The sequence below is a fragment of the Eriocheir sinensis genome, chromosome 24 (assembly GCF_024679095.1).
Source record: "Eriocheir sinensis breed Jianghai 21 chromosome 24, ASM2467909v1, whole genome shotgun sequence".
Lineage (NCBI taxonomy): Eukaryota > Metazoa > Arthropoda > Malacostraca > Decapoda > Varunidae > Eriocheir > Eriocheir sinensis.
Genome location: NC_066532.1, coordinates 3,444,748 through 3,471,988, shown reverse-complemented (window position 1 = coordinate 3,471,988; position 27,241 = coordinate 3,444,748). Strand labels below are relative to the sequence as shown.

The following is a 27,241-nucleotide window of genomic DNA, read 5'->3' as shown; positions in this document are numbered from 1 at the left end:
TTCTGATTCCTTATTCATGTCTTTTATTAATCATACACATAAGCCTCAAACGTCTATATATCCTGCAGGTAACAGAATAATTGCTGAAGGCTTCGTATATAGAAAAAAAAAATGAAGCAAGAAGTCATGGCAACGTCAGAATGGTGAGTGATATTTGTATTTTCTGATTCCTTATTCATGTTTTTTATTAATCATACACATAAGCCTCAAACGTCTATAGATCCCGCAGGTAACAGAATAATTGCTGAAGGCTTCGTATATAGACAAAAAAAAAATTATGAAGCAAGAAGTCATGGCAACGTCAGAATGGTGAGTGATATTTGTATTTTCTGATTCCTTATTCATGTCTTTTATTAATCATACACATAAGCCTCAAACGTTTATAGATCCTGCAGGTAACAATAATTGCTGAAGGCTTCGTATATAGACAAAAAAAAAAATTATGAAGCAAGAAGTCATGGCAGCGTCAGAATGGTGAGTGATATTTGTCTTTTCTGATTCCTTATTCATGTCTTTTATTAATCATACACATAAGCCCAAACGTCTATAGATCCTGCAGGTTACAGAATAATTGCTGAAGGCTTCGTATATAGACAAAAAAAAAAATTATGAAGCAAGAAGTCATGGTAGCGTCAGAATGGTGAGTGATATTTGTCTTTCCTTATTCATGTTTTTCATTAATCATACACATAACCCCAAACGTCTATAGATCCTGCAGATAACAGAATAATTGCTGAAGGCTTCGTATATAGGAAAAAAAAATGAAGCAAGAAGTCATGGCACGCGTCAGAATGGTGAGTGATATTTGTATTTTCTGATTCCTTATTCATGTTTTTTATTAATCATACACATAAGCCTCAAATGTCTATAGATCCTACAGGTAACAGAGTGAGGGCTGAGATGTTAGACAGAAAAGGGAAGGACATCGGGCGAGAATTAAGTCACGCCACGTCAAAATTGTAAGTGATATTTGTCTTCTCTTTCCTCATTTCTTATTCATGTCTTTTATTAAATGTACAGTGAATCCCTGAACGTCTATAGGTCCTGCAGGTAACATGATAATGGATGAGAGACGCGTATGAAATGATAAAAAGACTATTGTGAAGCATCGAAATTGACCTCTTTTTTAGCCACTCTTTACTTCTATTTTTTTTTCTACACATTCTTTGTTGCCCTTGAGCTGCTTCCTTGTCACACGTACCTATGAAAGTGTTATCTGTGTTTTTTATTTTATTTTTTTTATTTTTATTAGTGATTTGTGTCGTATAATCCACAAAAGTTTTAAACGTCTGTGGATCTTTTTAGTTTCCTGGTGCTACTTCCACATGTATCCTTAGTTGTGTAATCACACTATGTAGCCTGCTGCCTGGGGGTTGGGATGGCATGCTCCTCCCTTCTCCTTTGTTGTTTACTTGCAACAATAAACTATCAATAATCATAATAATGGCTGCAGGGCTCGTGTGTAGAGAGAAAGGACCATTATAAAGCACCACGCCTCACCACACCTATGAAGGTGTTATGTCAGTGACATCTCAAGTAATGGACGGCGGACTCTTTTGGTTTTGCGGCGCCCTTGTCATTAAGCCGCGAATTTTGGAAAATCAACCGCTTTGGTGCGAATCACCATAACTCCCTTATTTCTGGGGCTACAGAAATGTTTTTGGTATCAATCGACGGCAAAATGAAGGGGCTATATTTTGTAATAAGCGATCGGGCTCAAAAACCGACTCGAAAGGGTAAAAAATCGAATAAATTCGCAAAAAACGACTGAAAAAAATATTTTTGAGTTCCCAACCTTGAAACCCACTCATTTTTTGAGAATTTAAAAAAACTTATTTAACAAATGATTTAGCCCTGCCAATGTGCCTTCCAATATGATGCTTCCTTACTAATGAGACTTTCTATACAACAAAGTGAGGTCATTCTTTGTTGATTTATATCATAAGGTGCTGGCATTGAACTATTTATATCTTTGCAGAGGTTATGCAAGTTGCACAACCTCTACTGAAGATATATATTCTAGCCTGGGAGCGGGTCAGGTGCTGGAAGACAGGAGAGGCCATCATTGAGCTGTTTTACATAGGAGAAGGAAATAGGGATGATTGCATCAGATAAAAGGGAATAAATTTACCTATGTGCCAGGAGAGATATATGAGAGGATGATGAAAATATCTGATAAAAGTGCAAGTGATGACCAAAGGAAGGGATGTGTGGATCAGATTTTTTGCTGAAAATGATGGTTGGAAAATATCCAGAGAAGATAGGAAACTGTGAGTGCTGCTTTCATATATGTATTTGAAAAATGCCATCCAGAATGAACCTTATCGTAATGTATAGTACTATAAAGCTTTGGAGTAATTCACCTCAGGACCAGGCCCAATATTTTGCTGTGTGCACTAGGTGGTGGATGTCTTGTGAATTAATCAGTGTTTGTTTTCAGTGCATTACTGGATAGTTTTTTTTTACAAAATTATACATTAATAGATAAATGTTAATACAAGGTGCAATAATCTCATGCTCATGACCAGACTCAACCATAACAATATTTCCACTTTCCATTCTGATTGATGCACATCCTCTGAATTACGTGTTGTCAGTATCTGAAACAATGAGTGGTGAAATTTAAATAAACTATATAATTTTGTCCAGATAATTTACCAAGAATCGAGAGTCTACTGTGTTTTTAGCTTCGACTCCTTCCTTGGTCACACAAGCTAACCAGCCTGAACATCCTAACAAAACCTAAGGGGCAGTAACCCAAGTTATTAACCTGGCCTACAAACATAACCTTGGGTCAAAGGGGTTATTAGTAGCTTATCGTCCTAAAATAGTAACACATCGCTTCTTATAAAGATGTTCAGATCTCAAAAATGAGTGATTTGTGAAGGCAATGCAATATGGCTTGTTTAACGTGCACAAAGTACTTCATAATCATAGCACAAAGGTGTCCTTCGCAGTGGACTTCTGGAATAATATAATTTAAAGCCCTATATCTCTGTAGGAGCATCTGGAATGTTGGCACAAGATTTAATAAATAAGTACACGAACAGCCAGTTTGAGCACTCGCCTGAGGAGAATCAGAACCTTCACATCTGGGGGTAGAGCATGGTTCCTGTGTGGGACTCCACTGGGCGCCTCTCACCAGGTCTGTTACGGAAACAATCCCCTCACGGTCCAGGCAAAACCTCCGGATGGGTTCCTCATCATTATAGTCGTTCAAGACATCTTTTGGAACACGAAACGTTCTGAGCTGGCTTGTACAGTGGTGATGTACAGCTTTGCTGGAGTGTTTGACTCCCGTTTCGGGGGCCCGGGTTCAAATCCCGGGCAGAATGTTTGCAAAAAGACTTCTGAATGGATCAGTTAATCATTTGCTTTGAGAAGTTCCCCCCACCCTCTGTGGTATAGCCTGTGGTTAACCCAAGAAAAACGATCCCAGGGTTGGAGAGAGCCATTGTCAGGCAGCTGGATGACCAAAAAATCGAGTCCCTCAGAATTGGATAAACAGTACCTCAGCGCCTTTGGTATAGTGGAGCGCATAGGACAGTGAAAACCAAAATGTTCTAAACCTATTTGTACGGCTGTGGCAGTGTTCAATAAATGGGATTTAGCCGAGCGCTGGCAACCCCTGGGATGTGCAAGAGGTGACTATGCGCGACGAGGCCAGACGAGGGACGTAAGCGTAAATGACATGTAACACGTACACATATCTGTAACTACTTATATACACCTCATCTATATCTTAATTTTTTTAGTTTATCAATAATTTATAAATAAGACATGCTACGAGACGAGGCAAGACGATTGACGTAGGCAAAATGAATGACGTGGAGATAGTGGGTAGTCCTACTGAGTGTTGACATATATTACATGATCCAGTCCAATTTTCAGCCATCTAAACCTACTGGCGCGATTTCTGTATGTTAAAAAATCGCGCTTAATTGAGGCTTGTTGCCTCTCCTCGGGCAAGCTTCAATTGAGGTCTATCGCTGTTCTCAGGTTAATGTGCCTAGCTATGAATTCACTGGCCTGGGTTTGAATCCCAGCCCAGGCAGGAAGCACTCAGACCACCCAGCTGTTTATCTCCCATTTCAGACTGGTCATTAAATGGGCACCTGGGGACCCCTACAGATATACAGGGCTTCACCAAATATACTAATGAATAAGTTGACACCTACAACAAAAACAGCTCACCAGGTGTAGGATGGCAATACCTGTGTTTTGTGGCCAGCCCTTGAGCGGTCACTTAAAAGAGAGAGAGAGAGAGATTGCAGCCTAAGAGTCAATACCTTGGTCAAGAACATAAACACATCAGTCTTGTGAAAAGATTTTAATGTTTATTAAGGCACTGCTACACATTTGCTTATATGTAAAAGGCACAGGGCTGAGCATTATCCTACACAACAGTTTCTCCAAGCAGTAACAGCGGTGCTACGAGACATTCATTACCCACTCTTGCCATGTACAGACACACTTACTGAGGGAAATCAGCAACAAATTTGACCTTGTTCTTCACAGCTTTTACTCTTTATTGAATGTCCTCTAAAATACCTTGATTGTTTTTCTCTTTACAAGCCACATAGTTTTCTCAGATCAAATTTTATTCAACAATATTTGTTTATTTATTTACACTAGATTAACACTACATAATATAGCAATGAAGCATTCCCAGATTTTATGGGCACTTGGATATCAAAGGATTTTGTACATTGAATTTTGTATGCTAGAAATTACATAAATCAACATTAAACATAACTATTAAAAATAATTTTCATTTATCAACTAAGTAGGTATTTACATATACATTCCTATTTTTAATTTACATAAAAATAAGTCTTCTAGGAGTCCTGCAGTTCTGTACACCTTGAGGAGTGAGCCAGGTGCGCTCCCTGCGGCACAGTTCTGAGGTAACCAGGCTGTGCGTCCTGCCTCACAGCAGTGCCACAGATCCTCCACAGGTCAAAGGGGTCATAGTTGCCTATATTTTTGTTTATGAAAGAAAACTTGTAATATTGAGGAATAGAACCCTGCAGCTCCACCTTTGTGTGATTACTGGCTCACTCGTCGACCTCCCCAAAGCTGGCAAACTTGAACTTCACGAGCACACAATTATTTCCTTCACTGGTTCTTGGACTGCTTAAAAGTTGGATAAATGTCAATGATTATTTCTATTAGTTTCTTGTGCTTTGCATGAAACATATATAAATGGTATGTGATTCATATGTTATGTAAATATTATTTACAGTGTGTGGGGGTAACAACGGGCTGATCTTAAACTAAATGAAGATGTTGATTCAATTTTCATTGGCACAGATAATATTTAGTTAAAAAGAAAAAAAATATTAGCAACCTATATGCTAGATTTTGCTTGCCTTTTTTATGATAAATGCCTCCTTATCATGCTGTTCCTTCCCATATTATTGTCGGTAATCAAAGTTTACAGTACTACCAGCAACAACTGTAACAATTATTGTGTTCATCATTTGACAAGAGCCACTTACCCCGTCATGAAACAAGTTTCACAACAACAATAGTAATGGTAGACTTGATGAAGATGCAAGGTACACATTGAGTGTTAAGAAAAACTGGGGATTCTGACAACAGTTTGAAGGACAACCCGTCTGGCCTTTTTGTGGCAGACTCCTTCAATTACTACGTCTTGAGACTATTTTTCCTCTCCTTGATGTAGCTTCTTATCATCGTGATGGTGTTCTAATAAGCACGGCCATGACAGCCTAACTGTATATTTTGGATTTTTTTCATGGATCCTGTAATCAACCATTTATGAAAAGAATGTTCCCACAAGTGCTGTGGTTCTAACACACACCAAGAAAGAAATGAGTGTTGACCCAGCCTGAAACTGGTTCCTTTCAAGCTTATATGCACGATATCTATTTTACAATGAACTCTTGGTTCCACACGTTGAGCTGTCCTGGCTCCAAGCCAGCTTTGGCTGACTCTACTTACAGACTTTATAAGCTATAGTGTGAGTAAAGTGAACTTCAAAAATAAAAGCTATCTTCCCAATGGAACATGCAAAATGAACAGTGGATTAAGGCAATGTTTAATTGAGAAAATAGTGAATTTGTAAGTGGTACAAGGACACAAACATGAACACAGGGAGGAGAGATGAAGGACATTGTGTGAATGGAAAACATGAAATCAGTGCTAGGTATCAATACAAACTTTACAAAGGCAGCGTAAGGCAGTTAGGGTTGTCTGAGTACATCAACATTATTAAGACACAACTATGTAGGAGTGATATCCACGGAATTTGGTACTTAAAATTGACGGGTGTTTATTAAAGTTTAACTTAAGGAGAGTACAGGAAAATATTCTTAATAATATGGATTGTGTGTTTTATTAAAGTTTAACTTGAAAAGAGTAGAGGAAAATATTCTTAATAATATGGATTGTGTTGCATGATTAATTAATTTACATTATGATGCCATAAGTAATTGACTTTTGTATATAAATTTTCAAGCAATTTTGCTTATGTATTACCCTGGCTATTTTCAGGTTTATAATAAATAGTCTATAGTAGAGGATTATCATGTAACTTATTAAATAGAAGGAATGGAAAGAATATTTTGGCAAACAGATAGAAAAGGAATGATTTATAATTCTTTTGGTCACACGGGAGGAATCGCTGCCTCACTCTTTGCACAAGAAGGCCCTCCAGCCCATCATGTCATGCGCCGCGCCGTAAAGATTCAGCTGACGCGCTCCACATAGTTGGCCGGCAGCATCCCAGTGACGCCGGTCCGCTGGATGGTGCCTGTCATCCAGCCCTCGTCGATGGCGGTGCAGTTGATGATCAGGTCCCCGTCCTTGAAGCTCACCTCGTCAGTGTCAGCTGCCTCGTAGTCGTACATGGCCCGGTAGCAGCGCTGGAATAAGGTGGGTCGACTCATTCATCACAGGTCAAAGGGTCAAAATGTGTACAGCTTTGTAGCAGTGCTGTAAACGTGCATTCATGTTCTTACTGCCATGCCTTGCTGTTTTTTTATTAATCATGCAACACACAATCCATATTATTAAGAATATTTTCCTGTACTCTTTTCAAGTTAAACTTTAATAAACACCCGTAAATTTTAAGTACCGAGTTCCGTGGATATCACTCCTACATTTTACATAGTTGTCTTAATAATGTTGATGTACTCAGAGAACCCTAACTGCCTTACGCTGCCTTTGTAAAGTTTGTATTGATGCCTAGCACTGATTTCACATTTTCCACTAACTATGGACTGTCCTGATAAAGGTGTGAAAACTAAGATGTGTGAACAAGTTCTATAAATAAAAGCACAAGAGCTACTAGTGATTGTGAGGGTGTGTGCCTTGTAGTGAGTACCCCTGTTCCAGTGGAAGATTAGCCGCATGCTGCCCAGATTTTCAATCAACCCTAACTTCAGCTACTTCAGTCAAGAGGAGCACCGGGGGGCAGCATGGGCCGCCAAGCAAGAGTTATATATCACAGCAGCCACTATAAATAAAATTTGTCTGTGGCACTAACGGGCTGGGCTGTCATCCATCTGGCCCCTCAAGAGCCAATAGGATCTATTGCATGGCAACAGCAGGAACCCCATGCACAGTAACTCCCAGCACTACATGCAAACACATCTAAATGTTTTCCGTGAACATGAAAACAAGATCTGCAATAGGAGCCACTCACCCCAAGCTGTGTGGGCGGGGCGTTGACCTTGTGGTGTGCAGGGTTGGAGTTCATCTGGGGCGGGGGAGCCTGCTGGCCGCCCATGTTCTGGTCATACATGTTGCTGCGCTGGACCTGACACAACAGTGGTTAATCAGTGATGAACAAAGTGACAAGAAATAGTATTTACATCCCTTATGTTAGAGGATGTGGCCACAGAAAAAATGTCCTTAAAATCAGAGCAAGAAGGATCCCTACTCCAAACAAATATCTTTCAAGTATGAAACTACTGATGTTAACCCGGTAGCTGCGGGGATCATGTTTCTTAAAGGCCCCTCTAAGCGAGAAAAATGAGAAAAAAATCACCCCTCACGCAAACCATTTCATAATATATATCAGCGCATTTGTGATCAGTTTATGCATCATCTATTTTGGGGAGTTTATATCATGGCAAAAATTTGGCCCGTCGCTGCTACACGGTAAAGCCACAAACTTGGGCCGTTGCTGCTACCGGGTTAAGGAAAGAACTTACCTGGTATGTGGTCTCTTGCCTGTAGCCGCCGCCTGCTGGGTTGGCGTTCTGCTGGCTGATGGATCCGTACTGCTCATTCACGGGGTCATAGTCCTCTATGCTCCCCACGCGGCGAGTGGGCTGCTGGTGCACTGTGGGACACACAATTGATGGTCAGACACAAACCTTGGCGCTGAATGGAAACTTTACGTGAAACAGGCAATGGCTGTTTAAAATTTAGATGCTCTCATTCCATTTATCTTCACCTAATATATCAGTTATGCTTATTTATTTATTCTGTTTATTTTATTTTGCTGTTTTACCTTCACCTAAAGTATCAGTTATGCTTATCTATTATTTATTTTGCTGTTTAAGATAAGTCTGAAGCACTTATTCATGTCTGTGGAGTATGGTATTTATATTTAACCTGACACAAATAGCTTCGAGATCCAATAATTTGAATATCTAAAATCATGTAATTATCTCTACACACGTGACAAGGAAGCCAGCCCATTTCTTGTGTTCATATGGAGGCTGCATGGCTTCTGATAGAGTGGTTAGATGTGCCTGAATGTAGTTTTTCTCAGCAACAGCATGCAATTGGTGGTACTCCCTTGCAACTTTAAGAGAGCTCAGAAATTATCCATTTTTTTCAGTCATGTATTATGCCTATGTAATAAAAAAGTAGTACTGCAAAGCCACATTTTTTCAATTATAATTTTTTTAAACTTTTAACATTTTATCACAGCAATCTTCTTTGATCAACTGGCTGGTAGAGAGTGATTAAAACTTAGGGTTGTCTCCAGACCTTAATGCCCCAACAGGAACACAACTGAGGCACTGACGGACACACGACAGACTTTCCAAGACACCACAAAACAAACACCTACAGTCTCCCCTCTCTGCAGTGCCCACACAACAAGAAACACTCTTGTCACCACAGCCCCAAACACCCAACACCCAGAAGCAAAATGTCCCCACACTTATACTGCCAAATGTAAAGTGACCATGTCCTTCATGTTGATAGCCTCGTCTGCTTCTCTGAAACATTAACTGTGACAACTTAAAGAGTGTCATTACCCTCCTCAGTTTTTAACCTATCTGCTTGAGGCATTGCATTGCTGCCGACTCCTGATTTCCTCTCCTTATGAGCAACACGAGTGTCAGTTTCTTCACTTTGCAGGAGTCCATTTACTGAGTGTGACTTAGAAAACAAATGTCAAACACATTAATGTTTCCTTCATTTTTATTTATTTATTATTATTTTTTTTTACTCTAACCAGTGAGTTTCCTTTTCCTCACAAAAATCAGCTAATGATCAAAAGCTTATCAAATACTGTCATGACGTTATTCATATCATTGTACCTTGAAGGGGATTCCTGCATTGCTGCAAGTAAAACTCTGTGATAAATTCCTGCCTGAGCCCATGATTAGTGGTGTGGCTTGAGTGAGTCTGTACAGGCAATGCACTGCAGCCCATCCTGGATGCTGGCACATCAGTGTTATGCACAACTTGATCCTTTTCATAGTGAGCAGGTGTTGTTAGAATTAATACTTTGATGCATTATTAGCAGGAACATGGACACATCCACTATATATGTACTATGTATAAGTATGTACACACTGGTGCCTCTTAAGCAAGCAGTGGCAGGAGTCCAAACACAGGTTACCCTCGTGTCCCACCACAGTCACTGCTCCACCAGCCACGGCCGGCACCGGAGATACTGACCAAGGCACACATGCACTACACACCAACCACTTACCTTGTTGGCATGGCATGGCAAGGGGAACAAGGTGCAGGGTAATGTTTATGTTATGTAGACAACTTGTTTTCCTAGAACTTGATGGAAAGCATTTTGCAAAATTAAGATGACATTTTTCAGGCTAATCAGTTTCATGAGCAAAATTCAAACAAACTAGAGAGGAGAGGATGGGAGCCCAACACCCAAAAGAAGGGATACTTTTCTCCCTGTAAAGAATGTGACAGCTTTGGTAGAACAGCTCATGCAATCTGGGAATTGCCAAATGATGGACACTGTTCTTAACATTAGGGCTGATGGTATGCTGTGGATGTAAACAAATGTGGTTCCTGTCACAAATTAAATGGAATTTTGTGGATTATTTCACTAAATTGTGCAATAATGGAAATTTGAGTGGAAGGGAGAGACTTGAATTAGTCCACCAAATCTAGTTTACTGTACGTTGAATTTTTGCGGAGTGTTGGGCGTGAAACACAACAAATAAGAATGACCTACGAGGTAAATAGTTTGCAGCAGTGGTTCCTGATTTATCTTGTTCAAATTCAATGTATAGACTGACAGCTGAGGGTATTATACATATTTTTAGGCCCTGTTGCACTATTTTCCTATGTGCTTAATAGGATTGCATTCGTTTCCATGCTAAATGATAAATGCTGAACACATTCAATGCTGAACAGAAACTTCAGTCCTTACCTCATGGTTGTCTCAATAATAAACATGTCTGACTCTTTGTCAAGCTGGATGCAACAAATGTACTTTTCAGCAAATAATCAATGTCTAATGAACACAGTTGATGAGAGCGTTGATGATTAAATTGATCAAGTCTGTGAAGCAGATGTTTTTACTGAACTTTGGAAATTTACTTTTCATGATCATTTGTTTACACGACTCTGGCAGTCTTATCAACAACAGCAAAATATTTAGTTTGATGGTAATATTACAGATATAGTTAGTGAGTGTCAGCTGAGTGGCACATCAGAATTTTGAGTATAATTGGTTTCAAGAAGTCAAAACACAAGGTTACAAAATGCCCACCTGCTGTTACTCAAGAGCTGCGGCACGGCCAATACAGTCCACTGATTTTTATGAATGCCAGGAAAAATCGCGTCTGACCATGTCATAATTTTTTCTACCTTTCCAACAATGCAAGTCAAGTGATCTCAAATTAACCTTTCATACTAATGCTGCTGTGAATGAGACTGCCAACGTGAGGTAAACAAGTCTGTACTGCTTTAGCTTGAAGGAGTGCGTTACCTGGTCCGGTCTGACTGGAGTAGATAAGGGTCTGGGAGGGGCGTGACGAGTAGGGGGAGTTGTGGTTTGCATCGTGATACATGTTCTGAGGAGCGGGGTGGTGGTGGTAGGAGGTGGCGGGGGGGAGCTGCTGCTTGTGTTGTGGAGGCTGCTGGTAAGGCTGCTGGTGGTGGAGGAAGGAGGTGGAGGAGGACTGTGGGGGGTGGCGGTGTTGAGAGGAGGGGGGAGGTCCACTGTACTGCTGTTGGAGGGGGGTGTTGTATGGCTGTTGCTGGTGCTGTTGTGAGAGCTGCTGGTGGTGTTTCTGAAGCTGCTGTTGTTTTTGTTGTTGCTGCTGTTGATGCTGTTGCTGGTGATGGTGCTGCTGCTGCTGCTGCTGCTGTTGCTGCTGCTGCTGCTGTTGCATCTGGTGCTGGAGCTGTTCCTGCTGCCGCAAGTCCTCCTCGCGAGGCGGTGGAGCCCCAGCTACCACAAACAAAGGGTCAAGCTCACCCGTTAAGGCTCATGCACGGTGCAGACAACTTGCCAACATTGATCAGAGACAGGAAAAAAACAGCAGCTAGTCATTCATACGTTTTTATAATCAATGGAAGTTTTTGAAAGAACATTGCACTTCATAATGGAACACAACTGACTGACTGATTTGTTTAATGGGGCATGCAGCCATGGCACCACAACTACAGCGGTCATATAGTGCCAATAATGGAGCACAATAAACAGACAAATGGGTGTAAAGCAAATTATCAGTTGAAGATTTTGTTGTGCTTGTATGATAAAGGGGAAGACAGGACAAGGCTGCCTCCTGCCCCCATGCTAACCCACAGGGACTTGCAACAATGAAGTCTGTCTTTCCATGACCCCAAGATGTAATAAGAGGAATCTGGCCATGACTGAACGTGATACAACTCCATGAATTTGATGGGCATGTACTTATTATGAGTATATAACTAATCAAAATATCAAACCATCCCTTCTCTTGACAGCTTTCATCAGTGTTGATATGGGGTCTGTTTCAAGGTTGTGACTTCGGGTTTAAGACTGAATGCTGTTCCTGAAATCACACAATGGCACTGGGGTTCATATCGCCTCAATACATATATAGGATCGGATGCTCTTCCTGTAGTCATATGGTGCCACTGGGGTTCAAATAGCCTCAATATATAAGATCGGATGCCCTTTCTGGAGTCATATGGTGCCAAATGGGTTCAAATAGCCTCAATATATAAGATCGGATGCCCTTTCTGGAGTCATATGGTGCCAAATGGGTTCATCGCCTTAATATATAGGATCGGATGCCCTTTCTGGAGTCATATGGTGCCAAATGGGTTCATATCGCCTCAATATATAAGATCGGATGCCCTTTCTGGAGTCATATGGTGCCAAATGGGTTCAAATAGCCTCAATATATAAGATCGGATGCCCTTTCTGGAGTCATATGGTGCTAAATGGGTTCATATCGCCTCAATATATAAGATCGGATGCCCTTTCTGGAGTCATATGGTGCTAAATGGGTTCATATCGCCTCAATATATAGGATCGGATGCCCTTTCTGGAGTCATATGGTGCTAAATGGGTTCATATCGCCTCAATATATAAGATCGGATGCCCTTTCTGGAGTCATATGGTGCCAAATGGGTTCATCGCCTTAATATATAAGATCGGATGCCCTTTCTGGAGTCATATGGTGCCAAATGGGTTCATCGCCTTAATATATAGGATCGGATGCCCTTCCTGGAGTCATATGGTGCCAAATGGGTTCATCGCCTTAATATATAGGATCGGATGCCCTTTCTGGAGTCATATGGTGCCAAATGGGTTCATCGCCTTAATATATAGGATCGGATGCCCTTTCTGGAGTCATATGGTGCCAAATGGGTTCATCGCCTTAATATATAGGATCGGATGCCCTTCCTGGAGTCATATGGTGCCAAATGGGTTCATCGCCTTAATATATAGGATCGGATGCCCTTCCTGGAGTCATATGGTGCCAAATGGGTTCATCGCCTTAATATATAGGATCGGATGCCCTTCCTGGAGTTATATGGTGCCAAATGGGTTCATCGCCTTAATATATAGGATCGGATGCCCTTCCTGGAGTTATATGGTGCCACTGGGGTTCAAATGGCCTCAATATATAAGATCGAATCCCCTTCCTAGAGTCATATGGTGCCAAATGGGTTCAAAGCGTCTCAATCTACTAAACCCCAAACTTTCTTTAACCAAAACAGCTGTGAGTATGAGGTTTTGGTATTCTGTATTTACTTCTGTCTGCTGTTTTTTTCCTCCATGCAACACTGAGACATTGATACACTGAAACACAGGACTGGGAACATACACAATGATGCCTCGACACAGTATGAAGCAACTATGTACAGTATATCACATGACGACACAGAAAGCTTCCCATGCACCCTGGAAAACGTATTATCAGTCTGGAGACACGGCTGCTCAAAATCAATTAATATATAAAAATCCTTCCTGAAAACAAATTACATTATTTAATTATTTACAGAATTTACAAATGGATACCACCTGAAAGAAAACATAATAATTTGATAACCTGACATTTAGATTTGAGTGAGTGTATTTGATGACTACCTGATGATATTACAGCTACGTAGTCTCAAAGGCAATAGAGTGAGTTAGGCCACTAGTGCTCACTGAAGTGATTGTCTTGGAAGTAGCAGGTAGTTGTCATAGTAGCAGAAGTGGTAGTGGGGGTGGTGGTAGTAGCAGTAGTAATAGTAGTGATAGTAGTAGTGGTAGTAGTAGTAGCAATAATAGTAATAATGGTGGTAGAAGTAGTAGCAGTGGTGGTTGTGGTAGTAGTAGTAGTAGAAGTAGTCATGGAAGTAGCAGTGGTATTAGAAGTACATGTATAGTGTTGTTGGTGGTAGTAGTGGTGGTGATGGTGTAAGCAGTGTACTTGTTAGCATTACTAAGAGCAGCTGCACCACCAGGCTGCCTGGTCTACAGTGGTGAGTGTGTGCACTACCCCAACCACCTTAACCTGCAGTCCTTACTTGCATAGTAGTTGTTAGTTGGGTAATGTCTGTTAGTGCTGTGAGGAGGAGACCCGCCTGGCCCCATAGGGGGCTGTGCAGAGTAAGGGTCATTAGGATCAATGTATCCGCCTGGTGAGTCACCGCCAGGATAGTATCCGTCATCCTCAGCATAGTCGGGGGGGTAGTAAGGATCCCTGCCTGTGTAGGCCTGGGAGGGGGAGGAGGAGGGGTAGCCTTGGGGGTCGGCGTAATGGTCGCTGTAATCCGGGGAAATGCTACGCCCCCGAGAGTGTTGGGGAGGGTAGTCTTGGGGGGCGGGGGAGTATTGGCGGGGGTAGGACTGGTGGCGGTGGGGAGAGGGAGAGGGGTGGCGGTGTGGGGAGGGGTGGCGGTGGGGAGAGGGAGAGGGGTGGCGGTGGGGAGAGGGAGAGGGGTGGCGGTGGGGGGAGGGTTCGGATACATCCTGGCCGTACTCGTAGGCCCTGTCATCATAGGCCTTGTCATCATAACCCTTGTCATCGTCATTGTTGTCATGCTGGAAGTGAGAAGCTTTGGATTGGTGGACAGATGCAGAGACGTCCTCTCCAACAGAGTCATGCCAGGAGGAGGACCACTCTGGAACGGTACAGTACAGCCTTTAGTGCGGGGAGAGTGACGCAGAGCTCATGCCACTGATGCTCCAATAACTATGACATGCCGTGACTTTAAAGACTCATTACCTTAACCCTGAGAAAGAAACAGATCCCTCCTAATAGACTGTTAGATTGATAAGACATAAGATGTGAGTCCAAGAATGCAAACTACTAACTTAAAATGAGTGATTGATGCTGGTTATGCTCTTCTTCAGCTCCTATAATTCCTCAGTCCCATCACACTTCCCTAACACTTCTGAATAACTGACCCATTTCTCACCTCACCTACTTCCTGACGCTCACTCTCCAGCACTCCACAGCAATGTTCTACTCTCATTTCTATAGTCCTCAGGCATACAAACTTTACTACAGCTCCCCTAATGCTCTTAATCCCATCACATGACCACACACCTCCCTAACACTTTCTGAATAACTGACCCATTTCTCGCCTCACCTACTTCCTGACACTTACTTCCCAGCACTCCACAGCAATGTTCTCCACTCTATTTCTACAGTCCTCAGGCATACAAACTTACTACAGCTCCTAATCCTCTTAATCCCATCACATAACCACACACCTCCCTGCCACTTTCTGGAATAACAAACCAATCTCTTGCCTCACCTAATTCCTGACACTTACTTCCCAGCACTCCACAGCAATGTTCTAAACTCTTTATTTCTACAGTCTTCAGGTATACAAACTTACTACAGCTTCTAATCCTCTTAGTCCCATCACATAACCACACACCTCCCTGCCACTTTCTGAAATAACGACCCATCTCTTGCCTCACCTAATTTCTGACATTTACTTATTGACTCTTCCATTTCTAGTCCTCAGGCATACAAACTTTTCTTCAGCTCCTAATGCTTTTAATCCCATCACATGACCGCACTTTCCCTACCACTTTCTGAATACCTGACCCATCTCTTGCCTCTTCATTTCTCACATTCACTTTTCAGTCACTCCACAGCAATGTTCTCCACTCTCCATTTCTAGTCCTCAGGCTCTCAACGATACCATACAAGTGCCTTTAAATCCATGTGACACAATTAGCATCAGGTTCCCTTTCTAGTCGGACTTCATGCTTCTTCCTTTCCTGGCCATACATACACCTAAGCACTTGCTGCCCTGCTGACTCACAATCATCTATGTCCCGCGTCATTCCCACATTAATCTCTTTCACTGTTCCAAAGACCATAATTTTGTCATTCACTTCAGTCATTCGGTTATTTTCTACACTATTCAGTCATGAACATAAAAGTTGAAAAGTATTGTTGAATGCGCTGTTGTATAGAGAAGCAAAGTACATGATGAGATTCTGGCAACACTGGTGACATTCTGTAGAAAAGGGTGCTATTTTTGATACTGGTAATTTTCCTTCTATTTATTTTGTCTTACCTCTGTTTATATTGAATTATTGCTTTTAAATATTTCTAACCTGTCACTATTCTTTTCCACTATTTCAAACTACAATATTGTCATTCAACTCAATTATTCAGTCATTTTCCTATGCTTCCCAGCCCTACTCTCTTATGCTTTTAAATATTTTCTAACAAGTCTACGTAGAGTACCTTATCCTCAGTTGCATTCTAAGTGCCATATTTAACTTGTATTCTTACTCTACCATCTAAACATTTTGAATTTTCTGCCTTTTCTTCTTTTCGTTTACTGTCAATATTTTCCCGTATGGAACTGAATGGGCTGCAAGTCTCACCCACTATTGACAATCCTTATGTGCCTTCTTGAAACAGCTGCAGCAATGTCATGAATCTCTCCCTATTGCAGACCTGTTCCTGTGTTTTCCCTGTGCCACAACACCATCAGAGGAACCCCATTGCTCCCACTATCTCCCTCCACACCACTAGAGCCCCAAACCACCTGAATACATGCACAGCTGGATGAGTGGCGCCCTGTTACCCTTCCATGCAAATAAGAAGACACATGTGGTGTGCCTGGTGCAAGTGTGTATTCCCAAAAGGTGAATTCATGTGGGAGGGAGGTCAGATACAGACTCCCGGCATGCTACTTCTATGATGTGGCAGACTAGTGCCTACAAAGTGTGTCATGTTGTCATTCTAAACCCTGTGTACTACAATATATAATATGTAATGCTGAAAATTCACGACTTTTTTTAATACTAGTGCTTGTTAAAATTATCTATAATAAAATGTTAGTTTTGGTAGTGATTTATATTAGTAATAACTTGTTTACCATAACTTCATCTGCAGCTCCTGGAGACTTCCAAATACTGTACAGTGCTATGTGAGGATCAAGCAAATTTGTTAGAGGAGTTAAAATTAATACGGTACTACGATATGAAACTGATCAAGACTTAAACAAACTGTCATTGCAGTGTGGTGAACTACTCAAGCTTTTAGTTATCAGAAGTGATCAGTTTGCAGAGATGAGTCCAGAACGAGAAAAGTGACCAAGAATTTTTTTTCTGTTCACAAACCAAAACTAGACAAGGGTGTTCCAATTTCATTGATATGGTTTTGGCCATTAAATATTGAGGCTCAAAGGATACTTTAAATTTTGTTTCAAAGAGAACCTAAAATAAAGTTTTGTTCACACCATCTCAGCTGGTGCTGACTTTCTGCCTTGTTGACTTGTGTACCAGACTCTGTTGTGTCTGCCAATGTGTTCCACGAGACACTGCGCTGCATCACTTGCGTCACTTAGGAACATTGCGGCTAAAAGTATTCATGATGTTTTGGAACACCCTTTGTCATTTTTTTAATTTTTTTATTGCAAGCAGATATCTACAATAACTTCATTATTATGAGTAAATGCAAGAGTGATTCAGCAAAAATATTAATATAGAAAAAGTACATATGTACATTTATGAGAATTAGGAGATAACGAAGGTCCTCAGCACTGCATCAAAGGAAACCACACTCCCTCAGGGCTGTGTCCTAGTTTCCTTTCCCTGCTGCTGCTCTGTGCTGCCTCTAAGGTTGGAAAAGATGGAAGGTTACAGACGACACTCACCTTCATTCTCATCATTGGGTTCAGCACGTTTGCGCTCCATCTCGGACTTCTTTGCCATCTCACCGTGGTAAACCACATTGCTGTGGAGAAAGTAATATGAGCTGCTAAGTGGTCACAGCTCACTGGTGGCACAGCGCAGAGATCTACATATAAGGTGCCCATGGAGGGACCCAGTGCCCTTACAGAATGATCTAACATGGCAAATTTGGATACTAACACACCAACCCCCCTTTGTTTATTATGAGAAACACAAATAGTTGCTAAGATAAGACAAAATATCATTATATCAATATGTGTGAATAGTAGTTCCATTTACACGACTAAGTAAATAAAATTAATACTAAAAACTCCTCTAAGGTTATCACCAAGCTGTCACACTTCAATACATTATTATCCACTATTCAATACAATGGAACCTATGGGCTGCATATTTGGTACTTGCTTCCATGAATTGCTTTTGCACTGAATTTTGTTGATTTTGGTTTACATTTCACACTATGGGGCCTACCTCCCCTATCAGATAATTTTTAGTTGAATATTTTATAGTTCACACTGTTTGGAAGACTGATTTTGCTGCCTCCACCCAACAGCTTCATGTCAGCTCCCCCTCACACCCACCTGATGATCTGGGTGTTCTTCTTCAGCCGCTGTGTCTCAGGGTCGTCTGCCACCTGGGTGAACTTGGCCTTGTTCTTCTCAAAGTCGGCGTGGTACTGCACCTGTGAGGGGAGGCGAGGGGAACTTAAGTCTCCGGGCGTGTACATAAAAGTTGAATTAAATTGTTGAATGCGCTGTATAAAGAAGCAAAGTGCATGATGCGATTCTGGCAACACTGGAGGGGAAGCAGAGTCTCGGGTCGTGAACATAAAAGTTGAAAAGTATTGTTGAAAGCGCGGCTGTATAGAGAAGCAAAGTATATTATAAGATTCTGGCAACACTGGAGGGGAAGCAGTCTCGGGTCGTGAGCATAAAAGTTGAAAAGTATTGTTGAAAGCGCGGCTGTATAGAGAAGCAAAGTACATGATGAGATTCTGGCAACACAGGAGGGGAAGCAGAGTCTGGGGTCGTGAACATGAAAGTTGAAAAAAAAAAAAAAAAAATGTTGAATGCGCGGCTGTATAGAGATTTGAGAAGCAAAGTACATGATGAGATTCTGGCAACACTGGAGGGGGAGCAGACTCGGGTCGTGAACATAAAAGTTTAAAAAAATATTGTTGAATGCGCGGCTGTATAGAGAAGCAAAGTGCATGATGAGATTCTGGCAACACTGATGACATTCTGTAGACACGGTTACTATTTTTGATGCTGGTCATTTTCCTTCTATTTATTTTGTCTTCCCTCTGTTTATATTGAATTATTGTGGTTGATGAGCGTAAAATGCGAGTGAAGGTGAACCACACTTTGGGCTTCACCTCTCTTAATTGAAGTTACTTGCAGTGTACATTTTTTAACAAGGGAGGCAACTGAAGGTCAAAAATCGAAGACAGCAACAAAAGGCTCGTTCCAACAAAAGAAAAAAGAACAAGATGCCACTAGACTACCGAGATGTATGAAAGTTAAAATAAAAGTGATGTTCTGTGCCAAATTCGACTCCATACAAGACCAATGCCCCTTAAACACACTCATTATCTTGGGCGACTTCAATGCGACTACTGGCACCGAGAGTTGGCTATGAGTAACGCATGTGTTGAATTCTCTCCTTATGAGTTTTGCAAGATTAAGAAGATTGGAAATAGAAAGTGTTCTGAGTCAAGAGATCAGAACTGCACTGCTGAATATGGTGTAACGATGCTGCCAGGGCACACACACACACACACACACACACACACACACACACACACACATTTCGACAAGACATTTGACATTACAACGCAGCAAAGTAAAAAGAAACAGCCACCTACACTGAATGACTGCCAAAAAGAACAAAATCATTTAAACTACAACCCAGAGCTTTGCCTACAACTAGCTAATGGCACACACACACACACACACACACACACACACACACACACACACACACACACACACACATTTCGAAACACTAGACAACTATGACCTTACAACGCAAAGTAAAGAAAAAAAAAATGACGAAATTCAACTTCCTATACTAAACTACGAATGGAAGATGGTGAATAGGAAGAAAGAGAAATAGAAGAGGATGGAAAAAGAACCCAAAACTCTGCCTACAACTAGCTTAACACACACACACACGCACACACACATTTCGAAACACTAGACAACTATGACCTTACAACGCAAAGAAAAAAAAATGACGAAATTCAACTTCCTATACTAAACTACGAATGGAAGATGGTGAATAGGAAGAAAGAGAAATAGAAGAGGATGGAAAAAGAACCCAAAACTCTGCCTACAACTAGCTTAACACACACACACACACACACACACACACACACACACACACACATTTCGAAAAACTAGACAACTATGACCTTACAACGCAAAGTAAAGAAAAAAAATGACGAAATTTAACTTCCTATACTAAACTACGAATGGAAGATGGTGAATAGGAAGAAAGAGAAATAGAAGAGGATGGAAAAAGAACCCAAAACTCTGCCTACAACTAGCTTAACACACACACACACACACACATTTCGAAACACTAGACAACTATGACCTTACAACGCAAAGTAAAGAAAAAAAATGACGAAATTTAACTTCCTATACTGAACTACGATAGGAAAATGGTGAATAGGGAGGAAGAGATGTGGAAGAGAATGGAAAAAGAACCCAGACTCTGCCTACAACTAGCTTAACACACAAACACACACACACACACACACACACAGCTGGAGAACACGCCCCCGCCCACCCCGTCGCAAAATCCTTATCGGCCGTGAGTGTGGGCTGATGCCATGGTTGATGCAGAGTCCAGCTGGCACCTCCCCTCCCCTCGCCACCCTCCCCCTCCTTCATCTTTTATTCATCATCTTCACTGTACCATTTCTTCTTCTCCTCTTCCTCTACCTTGTCCTTCACCTCCTAATTATTATCCTCATTTAACCATTTTCCTTCCTCTTTTTTTTATCTCCTCCTCCTCTTCCTCTATCTCCTAATCGTTATACTCCTCCTACCATTGTTTTCCTTCTTCTTCTTCTTCCTCCTCCTGCACCTCGCCTCGTCACTGCCCTGAACCTGCCATAAACAAGGCTCTGACACCCTCACCCTCACGTCAAGGCGGCCAGAGGAGACCCTAACGGCCTTACCCATGCCTCCCCCCTCCTTCCCTTCCCTGCCCTGCCCTGCCCAAGCCTCGCCCCAGACCTAGACGCGCTGGTGAGTCATGCCACAAACCTGCACTCTCTCTCTCTCTCTCTCTCTTTTGACCGGGTGGTGGGTGGGTGCGGGCAAGGTTTGTGGGCGTGGGTGAGGGAAGGGATGGGGGATGAACGGGTTCAAATGGGGACAGTGGATGAAGGGATGGGATGGGGATGTGGGATGAAAGGGCGGGGATAAGATAGGGAAGGAACGGGGAAGGAAGGGATGAAGGAACAGGTGAAGGGATGCGACGGAGGTGAGATATGAAGGGAGGAAGGGGGATGAAAGGGCCAGGAAGGGACGGGGAAGGAAGGGATGAAGGAGCAGGTGAAGGGATGGGACGGAGGTGAGATATGAAGGGAGGAAGGGGGATGAAAGGGCCTGGAAGGGACGGGGAAGGAAGGGATGAAGGAGCAGGTGAAGGGATGCGACGGAGGTGAGATAAGAAGGGAGGAAGGGGGATGAAAGGGCCTGGAAGGGACGGGGAAGGAAGGGATGAAGGAGCAGGTGAAGGGATGGGACGGAGGTGAGATAAGAAGGGAAGGGGATGAAAGGGCCTGGAAGGGACGGGGAAGGGATGAAGGAGCAGGTGAAGGGATGGGTCGGAGGTGAGATATGAAGGGAGGAAGGGGGATGAAAGGTCCTGGAAGGGACGTGGAAGGAAGGGATGAAGGAGCAGGTGAAGGGATGCGACGGAGGTGAGATAAGAAGGGAGGAAGGGGATGAAAGGGCCTGGAAGGACGGGGAAGGAAGGATGAAGGAGCAGGTGAAGGGATGCGACGGAGGTGAGATAAGAAGGAGGAAGGGGGATGAAAGGGCCTGGAAGGGACGGGGAAGGAAGGGATGAAGGAGCAGGTGAAGGGATGCGACGGAGGTGAGATAAGAAGGGAGGAAGGGGGATGAAAGGGCCTGGAAGGGACGGGGAAGGAAGGGATGAAGGAGCAGGTGAAGGGATGGGTCGGAGGTGAGATATGAGGGCCAGGAAGGGACGGGGATGAGGCAGATGAATGGAATGCAAGGTTGGGATTGGGGTGAGGAAAGGAAGACGGGAAAGGCATAGGGATGAACATAAGAACATAGGGAGACTGCAAGAGGCCTAATGACCTACACAGGGCAGCTCCAGATACCCCCCCCCCCCCCACCACCACCACCACCTGTCATCCTCGTCCACGCAGCTACTGTACGAAGTCTACTCTTAAAACAAGCTATCGTCCCTGCACTAACTATGTGATTGCTGAGTCTATTCTATTCCATTCCCCCACCACTCTATTACTAAACCAATCCCTGCCTATTTCCCTCCTAAATCTATGCTTTTCTAATTTTAAATCCACTACTGCGTGTTCTATCCTGATGGCTAATTCTCAGTAGTACGTTTGGCTACTTATATCGTCTTTGTTGTAACCCTCGACCCATGAAGGTACAAGGTAGGGGTAGGAATGGACACGGGGATGGAGAGAAGGGATGGGGATTGAGAGAAGAGATGGGGATGGAGAGAAGGGATGGGGATGAAGAAGAGTTGCGGCAAGAGAAGAGAATCATCATCGTAGTGAACGGCAGGATCGTTTTGTCTCGTTCACTCGGAAGATGATGAAAATGGAGAAGGGGGAAGATGAAGAATAAGGAAAAGAAGGAGGAGGACGAGTAAGTGAAAATGAAATAGAAGATATAAACAAGAATAAGAAAATAAGAAGCAGAAGGAAAACACATAAAGAACAAGAAACGAAGAAAACAACACATCAAAAGGAGGAGGAGGAGGAGGAAGTGAAAATGAAATAGAAGAAATAAATACGAATAAGAAAATAAAGAAACCCAGAAGGAAAACAAACAAGAAACGAAGAAAACAACACATCAAAAGGAGGAGGAGGAGGAGGAGGAGGAAGTGAAAATGAAACAAGAAACAAACAAGAATAAGAAAATATAAAAAAACAGAAGGAAAACAAACAAGAACAAGAAACGAAGACAACAACACATCAGCAAAGTTACTCTAAAAGGCGGAAGGAGTGATTGGGAGTGGGAGAGAAATGACAAATGAATCTTAATATGGAAATGACCGAGTGAGTGAGTGAGTGAAAGCGGTGAGTCAGGCGGGGCGAGGGGAGGAGCGTGACCCCGAGAGAGAGAGAGAGAGAGAGAGAGAGAGAGAGAGAGAGAGAGAGAGAGAGAGGGGGGGAGGGGGGGGGTTGCGTAAGAGGAATAGCAATAATAATGATAATAACATAGAAAATGGGATGTGAGTGTTTTGTCTTGTTTTTCTCCTTCTTCCTCCTCCTTCGCCTCCTCCTCTTCCTTATTCTCCTTTAACCAATTTTCCTTTTCTTCTCCTTCTTTCTCCTCCTCTTCCTCAACTACCTGTATCTCCTTCTTCTTTCTCCTCCTCTTTTTATTTTTCCTTCCTTCTTTTCCTCCTCCTCCTCCTCCTCCTTTTACCAAATTTTCTTCTTCTTCTTCTTCGTCCTCTTCCTTCTCCTCCTTCACCTCCTAATCCTTATCCTCCTTCAACCATTTTCCTTCCTCTTCTTCTTTCTCCTTCTCCTTCATCTTTTATTCATCATCTTTGTACCATTTCTTCTTCTTCTTCTTCTTCTTATCTTCCTTCACCTCCTAATCCTTATCCTCCTTATACCATTTTCTTTCCTCTTCTTCTTTCTCCTCCTCCTCCTCCTCCTCCTTCATCTTTTATTCATCATCTTCTTTGTACCATTTCTTCTTCTTCTCCTTCTCTTCCTCTAATTAATATCCTCCTTTTACCATTTTTCCTTCTTCTAATTCTTCTTCATTTTTCTCCTCCTCCTTCTCTATCTCCTAATCGTTGTACTCCTCCTCCCATTGTTCTCCTTCCTCCTCCTCCTCCTCCTCAGCCAATCATGTTCCACTGTATATTAGTTTCTACAGACAACGTAACTCCCTCTCCTCGCCCATCCTCATTCTTCCTCCTTTTAAACAGTCTACCCCCTCCACCCTCTCTCTCTCCTCTCCTTCCCTCCTTGCCCGTATTCTCTCTGCCTCCCTTGCTGTGTCATTCTTCTACCCCTCCTCCTTCTCCTCCTCTTTGTCTCTTTCTTCCTCCTCCTCCTTCTGTATTCTTTTTCTTCTTTTCGGGTTGCTGTTGTTGTTGTTGTTGTTGATGTGTTTTCTTCGTTTTTTTTTCTTTTTTGTTTTTATTTTCTTCGTGTTCTTGAGCTTCTTTCTTCTCCTTCACCTCCTTCTTCCATGTTTTCCTTCCTCCTACTCCTTTTCTTTTTTTTTTTTCCTTCTTTCTCCTCCTCCTCTACCCCCATTTTCTTCACCTCCTCCTCGTTCCCCTTCTACCATTTTTTCCTTCCTCCCTTTCCTCTTCCTCCTCTTCCTCCTCCTCCTCCTTCTCCTTCTCCTCCTCCTCCTCCTCCTCGTCTCTTCTCCCCCTTCACCACTAAATGTCTCTCTCTCCTAATACAGTTTAAAGTCCACTCACTCTCACGCCTTTTATGGTAGACGTATTATAGCTAGGCCCTCAACACACACACACACACACACACACACGAAGATTACTTACATGCATTATTTAAACTCCATCTGTGCTCTTGACACACATGCATGCGATATGAAGTTATGACACACACACACACACACACACACAAACACACACACACACATCTATGCCTCGACACAATGCATGAAAGAATGACGGTGTAAAAGTCGAATAATAATAATAATAATAATAATAATAATAATAATAATAATAATAATAATAATAATAATAATAATAATAGCATCTGATAAGTTCGTTCATATATGCGTTTTTTTAGAGCAAATTTCAAAGCCTAAATCATCACTATTAGCCTACGCACATATGCATCGAGTTTTGGTTTTTCTTTTTTCTTTTTTTTTTACATCAAAGGAGACAGCTATAAGGCACAAAAAATAAAACAATAATGAAAAAAAAAAAAAAGCCCGCTACTTGCTGCTCCTAAAAAGATTACAGAGTGGCCAAGAGAGACGTCAATTATGATGATTTTTTTTTTCTTTCAAATGTTCAGATTATTGGATTTCCGATTTCCTCGTAGAAGTTGTTGGGATTTCCGTGGACTGTTTTGTGAAGCCAGTGGTCGGTATTGTAACTCTTTCGCTTCCCGCATCAGCTACTTCTAAAGGTCAAAGAGGGGATCAGTCGGGTTCTAATGAGTGTTTCTTGAGGTTCACGGTACAGAAGAAGGGTCGAACTACCACGAGGGTCATAAAACTACTCCTGGAAATGCCCACAACTCCTACGAAAGCCTTGTCAAATATGTTATTCTAGGTTCACGGTACAGAAGAAGGGTCAAACTACCACCAGGGTCATAAAACTACTCCTGGAAATGGCCACAACTCTTACGAAAGCCTTGTCAAATATGTTATTCTAGGTTCACGGTACAGAAGAAGGGTCAAACTACCACCAGGGTCATAAAACTACTCCTGGAAATGGCCACAACTCCTACGAAAGCCTTGTCAAATATGTTATTCTAGGTTCACGGTACAGAAGAAGGGTCAAACTACCACCAGGGTCATAAAACTACTCCTGGAAATGGCCACAACTCCTACGAAAGCCTTGTCAAATATGTTCTTCTAGGTTCACGGTACAGAAGAAGGGTCAAACTACCACCAGGGTCATAAAACTACTCCTGGAAATGGCCACAACTCCTACGAAAGCCTTGTCAAATATGTGTTTTGGGCGGCGAAATGTCTTGCAATACGACCCACTGAGTGACTCTTGTACACGACTTCTTGGACGGGAAAAACACCCAGAGGACCCTGTTATTTTTTTTTTTTTGTGGCCTTGGGAAGGAGTCGTTTAAATATAGACCTAGCACACTTCTAAAATTGACCTCTTCTGGGCACTCAATTCTTTTCTTTTTTTAGGGGGAGGCACGAAGCGGATTTATGATATTTTTTTGCCTTTTGATGTTGCCCTTGAGCTTGGGAAGGAGTCGTTTAATATAGACCTAACACACTTCTAAAACTGACCTCTCCTGGCCACTCAATTCTTTTCTCTTTTTTGGGGGAGGCACGCAGCGGGTTAATGATATTTTTTTTGCCTTTTGTTGTTGCCCTTGAGCTACTTCCTATACGGTAAAATTAAAAAAGAAAAAAGAAAAAAAAAGAAAAAAAAAAAAAAAAGAAGAAGAGGTAAATCCCACGGCTAACTGGTTCACACTGGGCCGCTTATCTATTGTGTTGAGGAGGAGGAGGAGGAGGAAGAAGCATACATCCCACACATCTCTTCTATACATAATATCTACATAGCACAGCCTTACAAGCAGAAGAAAAAGAAGAAAATAAAAAAAAGTAGAAAAGGAGAAAAGGAAAACAAGGTACAAGAACAGTGATTGCCAGCATTTCCGAGGTTAAGGTCACGGCCTGTTTTGAATCAATTTGTCAAGTTAACATTCCAAGGCCGATGTAGCAACTTGACTCCAATGCGTAATGACCACTGGGTAGAGACATACTCCAGGATCTTTTTTTTTTTTTTTTTTTTTGTGTGTGAGTGAGTGAGTGTGTGTGAGTGAGTGAGTGTGTGTGTGTGAGTGAGTGAGTGTGTGTGAGTGAGTGAGTGTGTGTGTGTGTGTGTGTGTGTGTGTGTGTGTGTGTGTGTGTGTGTGTGTGATTGAGTTCTCTCCCAAATGAGATGAAAGTTGTCAAGTTCACATTCCACTGCTGGTGTTGCAAGTTGACTCCACATATACTGGGTACAGACAGACTTCACGAGCATATTTTTGTTTGTTTTGTAAAGTTATCGACCAAACGAGATGAAACAATGAAAAAACAAACAAACAAACAAACAACTGCCTTCGTCCTTAGGTGAGAAAAAAAAAAAACTTCCGTGATCCAGACAAACCAAGGAATAAAAAAAAAAATAAAAAAAAAAAAAAAAAAGCCTTCGTTAATTAAAGAATAAAAAATGACCTTCCATGATGATGCAAGACAACCCAAAGACTAAGAAAAAGAAAGCCCTCGTTTTAAAGAAGAAAAAAAAATGATGATGCAACACAAACCATTCGTATATAGTGTCTTGCGTTTTGTTTGCCGTGACTACTACTATTACTACACACACACACACACACACACACACACACACACACAAAGCGCTGGTCACGGAGTTATTAATAAGCCACGGTATCCTTGACCCTGAGACCTATAGAAGCCT

The 27,241-nt window shown here is 42.1% G+C and overlaps 1 protein-coding gene across 3 annotated transcripts in view; it reads right to left on the bottom strand.

Moving 5' to 3' along the window:
- Positions 1-4,315: 4,315 nt before the first annotated feature.
- The window catches only part of LOC127002773 (LIM and SH3 domain protein 1-like), a 112,291-nt gene continuing 89,365 nt past the window's right edge, over positions 4,316-27,241 (bottom strand). Inside the window, exons 4-9 of one of the 3 annotated variants that reach the window (XM_050868898.1) lie at positions 18,424-18,524; positions 17,806-17,885; positions 14,200-14,796; positions 8,184-8,314; positions 7,673-7,786; positions 4,316-6,890 (exon numbers count right to left, since the gene is read on the bottom strand). In XM_050868898.1, coding sequence (XP_050724855.1) covers positions 6,714-6,890; positions 7,673-7,786; positions 8,184-8,314; positions 14,200-14,796; positions 17,806-17,885; positions 18,424-18,524 — 1,200 coding nt within the window. In that variant the 3' untranslated portion in view covers positions 4,316-6,713. Of the gene's footprint in view, positions 6,891-7,672; positions 7,787-8,183; positions 8,315-11,176; positions 11,642-14,199; positions 14,797-17,805; positions 17,886-18,423; positions 18,525-27,241 lie in introns of all 3 variants that reach the window. The other 2 variants (XM_050868899.1, XM_050868900.1) reach the window with 2 other exon arrangements.